This window comes from Drosophila miranda, chromosome 2, assembly GCF_003369915.1.
Source record: "Drosophila miranda strain MSH22 chromosome 2, D.miranda_PacBio2.1, whole genome shotgun sequence".
In the NCBI taxonomy this organism is placed as follows: domain Eukaryota; kingdom Metazoa; phylum Arthropoda; class Insecta; order Diptera; family Drosophilidae; genus Drosophila; species Drosophila miranda.
Genome location: NC_046675.1, coordinates 12,568,324 through 12,580,096, shown reverse-complemented (window position 1 = coordinate 12,580,096; position 11,773 = coordinate 12,568,324). Strand labels below are relative to the sequence as shown.

Below are 11,773 nucleotides of genomic sequence, written 5' to 3'. Positions count from 1 at the left end.
CTTTATATAATATTCACGAAATAGGGTATACAAACGCCCATACCCTGGTTGACAACAAAGAGTCTGCAAATGCCGGCAACATTGACGTCACAACCTGCGACATTGAACATTTTTGTTGAAATCGTGTTTTTGTCAAAATAAAAGACTTTCAAGTACTTAAAAGTAGTTAATCTTGATCAAAATTGATTCAGCAATCATATAAAATTATCTGGGCAAAAATAAGAGATCTATATAGCTGGGAATATTCGACGGAAGAAAGATTAACCAAGAATTAGTCGTCATAACCGGTTCAAAACAATGAGTCCCATTCCATGCACACATACCCTGGGGGAAATGGATGTTATAGAATTGTGAATACGTTTGTTTTCCAAGGCTCAGTAGGTATCAGGATCGAGATAAATATACACAAGATACTAATAATGTACTTTAATATGTCTAAGGAATATCAATTTGAGAAAAGGTCTTTATAAATCACGTTTAATCTTCATATAAAATTAACAAAATAGGGTATTCCAAGGACCACACGCACACCACCGGGTGGCCCACTCCACAGGATAAAAGAAGGCAAATCAAAGGATGTTCCATCCTTGCAGGCAACGGTAGAGCGCAAGTCAGAAAAGAAATACGGAAACAGCAGCATCTGAGAGTAAAAGGAAAACAGAGCGGAATTTGCCGCCTTGTGAAATGGTTCTTTTAGGAGACAAAAGATAACCGAGTGCTTTGAGGACAAGTGCCGGCAATTTGGTGAAGTTATTTAATTAATTGAAATTGTAAACTGCGAGTGAAAGCAATCCCAAAATGCGACCGAGAGGCAGGGAAAACAGGCGAGTTCTGGTCCTGCCGTTGCTGCTCCTTCAATTCATCTGCAACTGCCGAGAGGCAGAGACTCTGCCAGATATCATCAAGATTGGTAAGTTGCGGATACAAATCCTTGAGTGGCTGTCACAAAATTCCGATGGAATCAGAATCCTTCCCATCCGATTGTACGCATCGCATCTCCGCACTGTATCGATTTTTTTCACGTCATAATCAAGAGCGCGTGCCTCTGTAGAAGTGTGTGCGTGCGTGTGTGTGTGTGCTTCGCTAAAAATACGCGAGTGTGTAAGTGTGTATCTGTGTTTTGTTTGTTTTCGTACACGTACCCGGCGGAGTTCCCCTGCCTAAGTCCCAGTGCAGCAAAAATATTGGACACATTTGTATTTACATATCTGGTAACATGCTTTTCCCTTCTGTTATCATTTATCGCCGCAGGTGGGCTCTTCCATCCCTCCGACGACCACCAGGAGCTTGCCTTCCGCCAGGCCGTGGACCGCATCAACGCCGACCGCTCCATCCTGCCGCGCTCCAAGCTGGTGGCCCAGATCGAGCGCATCTCCCCCTTCGACAGCTTCCATGCCGGCAAACGGGGTGAGTATGGGGGGTGGGAGTGGGAGTGGGCGTGGGGGCCTGCCCTGTTTTTGCCGCCTTGCCCTTTACCTGATGCTTTTACCTGCATATTTGATTTGGTCTTTTCCCATATCGCTCTTTGTTCTGCTCTGATGGAGCGAGCTCACATTTGTGTTCGCTTTTTGTTTTCTTATTTATTTACTTCACTTTAACCCCTTTGTTTTTGCTCATCCGCATCCGCATCCTCATCCGCATTTGATTTGTGATTTATGTTATGTTAATTGACGCCCTGGGGCCGCTTGAATTCTCTTGTAACTCCATTACGGACAATCGATGCAATTTGATACCATTGTTGCACTTTCCAGGCTCCCATAAATCATTAATATTTATTACTACACAATATTGTTGACAGGCAGGGGGATAATGGAAGTCGAAATCAAGTCAAAACAAACAAGAAAGAAATGTTCAACATTCCGACTAAAAGACATTCTTTTCAGCTGGATATTTGGTACTCTAAAAAAGAATAGATTATTGATGTAATTAGTGATTTAACATTTTAATAATCTATACTTTTGTGGATGAACATTATTTCCTTCTGGCTGTTGCATCCATTTCCAAGAACACCAAATCCCCCTTTTGTTCTGCCAGTACCAGGTACTAAAACTATTATCTTTATAAGCTTGAAATTACGTTAATGGAAGGAGCATCAAAATCAAATCAACATCATCAGGGGAGCCATCTGAGATGTTTGATGATAAGCTCAGCAAATTTTCACTATGCAATTTCATGTTTAATATCTCGAAGAAAAGCAAAGAACAAAAGTAAAGCATTCAAGTCAGGATAGGTCGAAAAGCGGGGGCAAGGAGCGCAAAGGGAGCCAGCCGAACTGTCGAATATTCTGTGATAAATGAGACACAAACGACGCTGAAGGTTGCCCCAATACTCATGGCCAAAAAATACCTTGCGGCCCATTAAGAGAACCCAGAGTAAAACACTTTTCAGCACGACAGTAACGAGCCGAGCCGGTCGAGGTCCGGGGCCGGGCCATCCGAGCTGAGCTGAGCTGAGGCATTCGCCCACACATCCCCACACCACACACTGAGGCACAGACACACACACATGCCCAGAGGATGTTAACCGCATCACCGACTCGAAGCATCGAAGTGCACCTGCAGCCGCACCTGCACTTACACGTGCTTAGTGGGTTTGATGAGGCAAAGGATGCTGACAGACAGAGCAACGCCAAGCTAAGGATTGTATGGGTTGGCATGGGGATGTGGGTGTGGGTGTGGGGTTGGCTTTTGATGGCTGGGAGAGAGTTGAAAGGAAACGCCAAAAAGGCAAAATGAAATTATGTCATACTCAAGTGCATTTTAAATATGCGAACGAGGCTAACTGAACATTACCCTAGCCCAAGCCAAAGCACATTACTGCGCTGCCAGTTGGGCTCTTTTTTTTGTTCCCTTTGCAAGTCGAAGGCGAATCCGTGGGTCCCTGAGAGTCAGCTCATAGCTTGAGATTATCTCCCCCCAATACAGATGCTTCTACGAGCATCTGTATGAAAGAAATCGGATTGGGAATGGGAAAATAAGAATGGGAACTGAACCCAAGCATATTACTTGGAAATCAATTTGTGACTTTTAAGCTCTTTGGGGGATTTGTGTTTCACTCAATTTACCATAAGGAAATATGTGTGTGTGTGTTTGTGTGTATTGGTGTGGTCTCCAAACTACAAAACTTGCTCCAAGCGAACATGTGTTCGCATGAAACCTATGTGGGTGATATCTTACAGCGGTTTGGCTTGATTGTCAATTGGAATTCTTGATGGGAATGGGAATTACCACGATGATGATGTTTCCGAGTTTGAGCTTTGTGAAAGTGCAGCCCAGCCAGCAACTACTTACAACTGTCTCAATATTTCTCTAACTTGATACTCCTAATACCCCTACTGCTACTCCTATTCGTATTGAGACCAAGTGCACTTTTGTTTGTCTTTCAGTTTGCGGTTTATTGAACATTGGTGTCGCTGCCATATTCGGACCACAATCCTCGCATACCGCCAGCCATGTACAGAGCATTTGTGACAACATGGAAGTAAGTATGAGCCTGAATGTGTGTGCCTGTGGGTGCGGGTGGGGCTATGAATGTTGAATGGGAATGTGGATGGTGGCAGATGGAATGCAATTGCATTACAAAAGTAGGATGATGGCAATAGAACCCTTCTAAAGGAGAGCCACCCACTCATTCTAGATACCGCATTTGGAGAATCGCTGGGACTACCGACTGAGGCGGGAAAGCTGCCTGGTGAACCTTTATCCGCATCCTAATACACTCTCAAAGGTATGAATACGCTTCCTTGGCTATGCTTCCTTCCTCTTCACGATGTTGACGTTTGTGTTTGAATTAAGGCTTATGTGGATATTGTACGGCACTGGGGCTGGAAGACGTTCACCATAATCTACGAGAACAATGACGGTATCGTGCGACTGCAGGAGCTGCTTAAGGCACACGGTATGACACCCTTTCCCATTACGGTGCGCCAGCTAAGCGACAGCGGGGATTACCGGTACGGAACAACATACGACAATAATATACTTACAATATTTACATGCCCTACATTCCGCCCTAGTCCCCTTCTTAAGCAAATCAAGAACTCAGCCGAGGCCCACATTGTCCTGGATTGCTCCACGGAGCGCATTCACGAGGTCCTCAAGCAGGCCCAGCAGATTGGGATGATGAGCGACTACCACAGCTATCTGGTTACATCCCTGGACCTGCACACCGTGAACCTGGATGAGTTTCGCTATGGCGGGACCAACATCACCGGATTTCGGCTTATCAACGATAAGATCGTCTCGGACGTGGTGCGTCAGTGGAGCATCGATGAGAAGGGCCTCCTGCGTTCGGCCAATCTGACCACAGTACGTTCGGAGACGGCTCTGATGTACGATGCCGTGCATCTGTTTGCCAAGGCGCTGCATGACCTGGACACCTCGCAGCAGATCGACATTCATCCGATCAGCTGCGACGGCCAGAGCACCTGGCAGCACGGCTTTAGCCTCATAAACTATATGAAGATCGTCGAGATGAAGGGCCTCACGAATGTGATCAAGTTCGATCACCAGGGTTTCCGCACCGACTTCATGCTGGACATTGTGGAGCTTACGCCAGCGGGAATCCGCAAGATCGGCACCTGGAACTCCACGCTACCCGATGGCATCAACTTTACACGCACCTTCAGCCAGAAGCAGCAGGAGATTGAGGCGAATCTGAAGAACAAAACCCTAGTGGTGACCACCATACTGGTAATGTTATAAGACTTGACTACCATGATCATCCATCCATCATCATCTGCTTATCCCTGTTTTTCTCTGTAGAGCAATCCGTATTGCATGCGCAAGGAGTCGGCTGTGCCGCTCAGTGGCAACGATCAGTTCGAGGGCTATGCTGTCGATCTCATCCATGAGATCTCCAAGTCCCTAGGTTTCAACTATAAAATACAACTGGTGCCCGACGGCAGCTATGGAAGTCTGAATAAATTAACAGGGTAAGAATTAATGCCCAGTAAATTTCTTGAATAAAGTCCTCAACATATTCTTATAGGGAATGGAATGGCATGATACGAGACCTGCTGGAGCAGCGTGCCGATCTGGCTATAGCGGATCTCACCATCACCTTTGAGCGGGAACAAGCTGTGGACTTTACCACACCCTTCATGAACCTGGGCGTATCCATCCTCTACCGCAAACCCATCAAGCAGCCACCTAACTTGTTCTCCTTCCTGTCGCCCTTGTCGCTGGACGTTTGGATCTACATGGCAACAGCCTACTTAGGTGTCTCAGTGCTGCTCTTCATTCTGGCCAAGTAGTTTAATGCCAAAAGATACAATTTTCGTTGCTAAGAAATGGCTTTTCTATAGATTCACACCCTACGAGTGGCCAGCCTACACCGATGCCCATGGCGAAAAGGTGGAGAGCCAGTTTACGCTGCTCAACTGCATGTGGTTTGCCATTGGATCGCTGATGCAACAAGGCTGCGACTTCCTGCCCAAGTAAGGATAATCAACATAACTTTTCCAAGTTTGGGATGACCAAAGTAACTTTCTTTAGGGCTCTATCCACTCGTATGGTGGCTGGCATTTGGTGGTTCTTCACACTAATTATGATCTCTTCGTATACGGCCAACCTGGCTGCCTTTTTGACGGTCGAACGCATGGATTCGCCCATCGAAAGTGCCGAGGACTTGGCCAAGCAGACGAGAATCAAATACGGTGCCCTCAAGGGCGGCAGCACAGCGGCTTTCTTTAGGGTATGTGGGGAAAGTAGTCTGAAAGATTCGAATCTGTTTTCATTGCAATTTTCTTTTGGCAGGACTCAAAGATCTCCACGTATCAGCGCATGTGGTCTTTCATGGAATCTGCACGTCCCTCCGTCTTCACAGCCAGCAATGGCGAAGGTGTTGATCGTGTGGCCAAGGGCAAAGGTATGCCAGAAGTCTTAACTGAATGTTAATCCTGTTCTAAAATCATATATTTACAGGTTCCTATGCATTTCTGATGGAGTCCACCTCCATTGAATATGTTACCGAACGAAACTGCGAGCTGACGCAGGTCGGAGGCATGTTGGACACCAAAAGCTATGGCATAGCCACCCCACCAAGTCAGTCCCAAAACGCACCTATTTAGAGAGCATTACCTGAATGACTTTTATCTTTTTAGACTCACCTTACCGCACTGCCATCAACAGTGTCATACTCAAGCTTCAGGAGGAGGGAAAGCTGCACATCCTGAAAACCAAGTGGTGGAAGGAGAAGCGCGGCGGTGGCAAGTGCCGTGTGGAAACCTCCAAGTCATCATCGGCGGCCAACGAACTGGGCCTGGCCAATGTGGGCGGTGTGTTTGTGGTGCTAATGGGCGGCATGGGGGTGGCCTGTGTCATAGCTGTCTGCGAGTTCGTGTGGAAGTCACGCAAGGTCGCCGTCGAGGAGCGTCTCAGTGCGATTCTCAATGAATGAGAAAAGTCATAAACCCGGGATGAATGGGTTTAAAGGAAAAAGGCGAGATCGAGCATGATATGTATGGTATGAGTGTGGTCGTGGAACTTCAATCAAAAATGCAAGTAAAAGGCGGAAGATGTGCAATCCAACCGATTCTCTAGAGCATATATCAAGAACAATAGATTAAAAATAGCCCGTTGTCGCTATCCCACGCAGTCGTAGTACTTAGATATTCGATACGATATACAATATTTTTGGGATTACATAGTTTGTACGCTGCCCGTGTGTAAATGGAGAGATCTACACGCAGGAGCCACCAATGAAAGTTTGCACTACGTTCAAATTGTTCGACAAGTAGCGGGCGACCCGAGTCAAGAAATAAATATACACTAAAACTGCAAACTTAGGAAAGATATAATATGTATATTAATTCGTATATATATTTATACAGGTTATACTTATACTCCCTTTCGTAACTTACTCGTAATAATCATATACATAAACTATACACTAAAGGAACCACAACAACGCAACAACGCAACAACTTACAACAAATCGAAATCGAATCGTATTGCATTTATATTTGAAAGCATTTTTGGGAATTGACCTATAGAAGTAATTGTAGCTAAATTATACGAGTACGAGTATATAAACATGAAAGATATATACAAACCCATAATCCAGACGACAAGATCAGCGTGTTCGAGTATCCCTAAGATATCTGGACACAGTTTACACATAAAAAGAACAAAAATTCCGATATTTTCAACGGACAACTAGCCAGTAGACCTCTCGCCTAAGTGTAACTGTAACTCTTAGCTTAGACATACAATCCCCAATCCCCCCAATCTATTACCCCTCCAACTGCCCCTCATCCTAAGACATAAGATTGTAAAATGTAATTATCGCGCATACAGGCAATTCTGACAAACAATTTCATAAAATTACTTATAATTAAATAAAGCAAGTTAACAAAAACATCACCAAAAATCTTGTACGAATCCCAATCCGATACCACCTGATGAACACCTGCGGCCAATTGAACATTGATGTCGAGTTGGCTGTCGACGCCTAACCGCAAACCGTCAATCACATTCCCTTCAGCTGATTCCTGTTCACTTTCTCGCCAATGAATTTTTCATGGGCCCTGCACGCGCTGTTGCCACTGCATGCAGTCCAATTGCCGGGTTTTAATTGGAATTTTTGTTATCAGAAAGAGGTTACCTCGTTGGCTAGGCTGTCTAGCGGTTCGCAGTTGCCTTTCAGGTATCCTGGCGGCATGAGGTCATCGGGCTGTCTTCTGCTCCTTTTCGGATTTCAGCTCTACTTCCTTTCGTGGCCAATGGCGGTGGAGGGAAACGACTTTTCCTCATTTCTAAGCGCCAATGCTTCTCTGGGTGAGTTCTGGTTACACCCGGGATAAAGATAAGTCTCCACTAATCATGTGTATAGCTGTTGTGGTGGACCATGAATACATGACCAGGCACGGCCAGAATATTATGGCCCATTTCGAGAAAATCTTAAGCGACATCATACGGGAGAACCTGAAGAACGGCGGCATCAATGTACGATACTTTCGCTGGAATGCGGTGCGGTTAAAAAAGGGTAAGAACTTATCTGTTCTGATGATTATTTGAGCCCACTTGATTATATATCTCAGATTTTCTGGCTGCGATTACGGTGACGGACTGTGCAAACACCTGGAACCTCTACAGGAGCACTCAGGAGACCTCAGTGCTGTTGATCGCCATCACAGACTCCGACTGTCCCCGTTTGCCGTTGAATAAAGCTTTGATGGTGAGGCAAAGTTTGATTCTTAGTGTTTAGGGTCCAATCCTATTGGCTTTGTTTGATAGGCTCCCATGGTTGAGCATGGCGACGAATTACCCCAGATCGTACTCGATGCCAAGGTCCAACAGATTCTCAATTGGAAGACGGCAGTTGTGCTGGTAGACCAAAACATATGTGGGTATCCTTAGTCTCTCAAATACTCCAACAGTGTAATCGGATTTGACTTTCAGTGGATAATAACTCCGAGCTGGTCAAGGCCATAGTCCACGAGAGCACTACCAATCACATTGCGCCGATATCATTGATTCTCTACAAGATTGACGACTCCCTTCGAGGACAGAAGAAACGGGCTGCCCTGCGCCATGCGCTCTCCCATTTTTCTCCCATCAATCACGAGCAGAAGAATCAACAGTTCCTTGTTTTGTCCAAATTTCACGACGATATCATAGAGATTGGCGAGACGATGAATATGTTCCATGTGGGCAATCAGTGGATGTTCTTTGTGTTGGAGACGATGCGGCAGGACTTTGATGCCAGCACGGTGACCATCAACCTGGCGGAGGGAGCAAACATAGCCTTTGCTCTGAATGAAACGAATACCGATTGCATGGACACGCTGAACTGTACGATAGCCGAGATAAGTATGGCTCTGGTGACGGCCATTTCCAAGATGACGGTCGAGGAGCAGTCCATATACGGTGAGATCTCCGATGAGGAGTGGGAGTCCATACGCTCCACCAAGCAGGAAAAGCAGTATGAGATTCTAAAGTACATGAAGGTAATGCTGGAGTTTTATTCATGTACTAGCATACACAATACATACCGAATGATCCTTAGGAATACCTAAAGACCAACAGCAAGTGTGCCAGCTGTGCCAAGTGGAGATTTGAGACAGCCATCACCTGGGGCAAGAGCCAAGAGAATCGGCAATTTCGAACGGGTAAGTCCAGTCCAGGTGAGATTCTCATTCCATGGGTTATCCCTTACATCAGGCCATACTCTTTAGCTCCCACCAGGGATGCCAGGAACCAGAACTTTGAGTTTGTCGATATTGGCTACTGGAGTCCCTTGCTGGGATTCGTTTGCCAGGAGCTAACATTCCCCCATATCGCACAGCACTTCCGTAATATCACCATGGACATTGTGACGATGCATGTGAGATTTTGAATATAATATATGTATAATATAATCCGTACATGTATATATGGTTCAAATTACTCGTAGAACCCTCCCTGGCAAATACTGACCAAGAACAACCACGGAGTCATTGTCGATCACAAGGGCATTACCTTGGAGATACTGAAGGAGCTGAGTCGGGCACTAAACTTCAGCTATTACCTGCACGAGGCAAAAACCTATGACGATGAGTTTCCCCTCAATCAGAGCACGAACGAGAGCGTAAGTGAAAGAATACCAGTTCTTAGAAGGTTCAAAGGTCTACTCAAAGACCCTCCATTTCAGGACGAACTGTTGGGTTCAATGACCTATGCCATACCCTATCGCGTGGTGGAGATGGTTCAGGGCAATCAGTTCTTCATGGCCGCAGTGGCGGCCACCGTAGAGGATCCCGATAAGAAAGCGTTTAATTACACCCAGCCAGTGAGCGTTCAGAAGTACTCCTTCATCACCCGTCAGCCGGATGAGGTGTCTCGCATCTATCTTTTCACGGCTCCGTTTACCACAGGGACCTGGGGATGCCTGGTGGGCATCATCTTTCTGACGGCCCCCATGCTATATGCCATCAATCGCCTTGCGCCGCTACAAGAGCTCCAAATCCACGGGCTATCATCGGTCAAGAGCTGCTTTTGGTACATCTTTGGGGCGCTACTGCAACAGGGTGAGTATACCAACTAAAAAACATCTCTACCATCTACTTGAAAATATGGTTACGGCAGGTGGCATGTACCTGCCCAGAGCAGACAGCGGACGACTGGTGGTGGGCTTCTGGTGGATCGTTGTGATTGTGCTGGTGACCACGTACTGCGGAAACCTAGTGGCTTTCCTCACGTTTCCCAAGTTCCAGCCGGGCGTTGACTATCTGAACCAGCTGCATCGCCACACGGAAATCTTCCAATATGGCCTGCGAAACGGAACCTTTTTCGAAAAGTATGTGCAAAGAACGACGCGCGATGACTTCAAACAGTATGTGGCCAAGGCGATTATATACAACAATGGCCAGGGCGAGGATATTGAGGCGGTGAAGGATGGACAGCGCATCAACATCGATTGGCGCATCAATCTGCAGCTGGTTGTGCAGCAGCACTTTGAGCGCGACAAGGAGTGCCGGTTTGCCCTGGGCAAGGAGAGCTTTGTCGACGAGCAGATTGCCTTGATTGTACCCTCGCAGAGCGCCTACTTGCACTTGATCAACCAGCACATAGATAGAATGTTTCGCATGGGTTTCATCGAGCGCTGGCACAGGACCAATCTGCCCAGCGCGGACAAGTGCAATGGCAAAAGCATCCTCAGACAGATCACTAATCACAAGGTGAACATGGATGACATGCAGGGATGCTTTCTGGTGCTGCTGCTTGGCTTCATTCTGGCTGTATTCGTTGGCTGCATCGAGTACTGGTTCTATCGCCTCTACGTCCAAAGCGACAGTCGCAAGCCGACCGTTTTCACCAATTGAGAAACGAAACATTACACGGACGAGTCGCGTCGGGTTTACAGCTTGAAATTTGTAAAATAGTTTGTTTAATTTTTGAAAATTACTTTATGAACATCATTATGCATTAAAAGATAGCGACTTGTTCATCATCCCAGAGACACGGTTCACACTTTACGTGGAGTTGGCGTTGGGGCCACGACGACGGCCGAAGCCCTGGACAAAGTTCACGAAGCGGCGATTGTACTGGATCCTGCGCTTGGCGCGGCCGGTCTTCTTCTTCTTCTTCTCCTGCTTCTCCACCTTGGGGGTCTGTCCCTTGACCTTACCGGCACGAGCCAGAGAGCCGTGCACCTTACCACCAAGCATGGGAATGTTGATGTCCAGCTCGAAGGAGCTGAGCGCGGTCACGGGCGTCTCGTTGGCCAGGGTGGTGCCCTCGCAGTTGAGGCTCACCTCCTCGGCGTTGAAGCCATGCAGCTGGGCGAGCTGGTTCTGAATTCCAAAAAACAACAATTAGGTTAGGGTTGGACTATTGTTGTTGTAGCGAACGATGTCAGCCCGCGCCGTCCGTACTCACCTTGACTCCAGCGATGGTGGCATCCTGGGACACCTCCAAAGCCTCAATAGTTTCAAATCCACGTACGAAAAGCTGCATCTTGACGCGATCTGCAACCGAACGACGAAAAGACAAATTAGTCTCCACTGTAGCAGAGGCGCGACTAAGCGAAACACGTGTGCCGATTCAATCACTCATTTCAACAGTTCTCATTTGTTAAGACTCTGGCATTTCATGCACCACCCATCCAGTGCACACTCGGTCACACATTTTCACCGTCTTTGTTGTTGAACTCTCATTTTTTCCATATTATTTAGCAAAAAATTATTCGCTCACCTTGTCCCTCGGTGCGTGCGGATCGAAAAAGAAAGATGGCGATGGTGTGACCGCGCACTTATGAAATACGGTCTGACTCTCAAAAATATACCGAAATA

General features: G+C 46.6%; 3 protein-coding genes across 3 annotated transcripts; 2 read left to right on the top strand and 1 right to left on the bottom strand.

The window, feature by feature from the left end:
* Window positions 1–575: 575 nt before the first annotated feature.
* LOC108156713 (glutamate receptor ionotropic, kainate 2) lies at window positions 576–7,371 on the top strand. The gene is made up of 13 exons (XM_017288361.2): window positions 576–910; window positions 1,252–1,407; window positions 3,386–3,480; window positions 3,637–3,726; window positions 3,795–3,952; window positions 4,016–4,691; window positions 4,764–4,933; window positions 4,990–5,250; window positions 5,306–5,437; window positions 5,496–5,694; window positions 5,757–5,868; window positions 5,925–6,044; window positions 6,104–7,371. Exons 1-13 carry the CDS (start codon window positions 799–801, stop codon window positions 6,397–6,399), a joined length of 2,577 nt encoding a protein of 858 aa, XP_017143850.1. The 5' UTR covers window positions 576–798; the 3' UTR covers window positions 6,400–7,371.
* A 139-nt stretch (window positions 7,372–7,510) lies between these two features.
* LOC108156715 (ionotropic receptor 93a) lies at window positions 7,511–11,193 on the top strand. Its single transcript, XM_017288364.2, has 10 exons — window positions 7,511–7,778; window positions 7,834–7,986; window positions 8,042–8,178; window positions 8,238–8,346; window positions 8,403–8,950; window positions 9,010–9,112; window positions 9,179–9,327; window positions 9,397–9,570; window positions 9,634–10,009; window positions 10,068–11,193. Exons 1-10 carry the CDS (start codon window positions 7,511–7,513, stop codon window positions 10,802–10,804), a joined length of 2,754 nt encoding a protein of 917 aa, XP_017143853.1. The 3' UTR covers window positions 10,805–11,193.
* On the bottom strand, window positions 10,853–11,773 carry LOC108156714. Its single transcript, XM_017288363.2, has 3 exons — window positions 11,676–11,773; window positions 11,361–11,449; window positions 10,853–11,275 (listed from the first exon to the last, which is right to left on the bottom strand). Exons 2-3 carry the CDS (start codon window positions 11,436–11,438, stop codon window positions 10,955–10,957), a joined length of 399 nt encoding a protein of 132 aa, XP_017143852.1. The 5' UTR covers window positions 11,439–11,449; window positions 11,676–11,773; the 3' UTR covers window positions 10,853–10,954.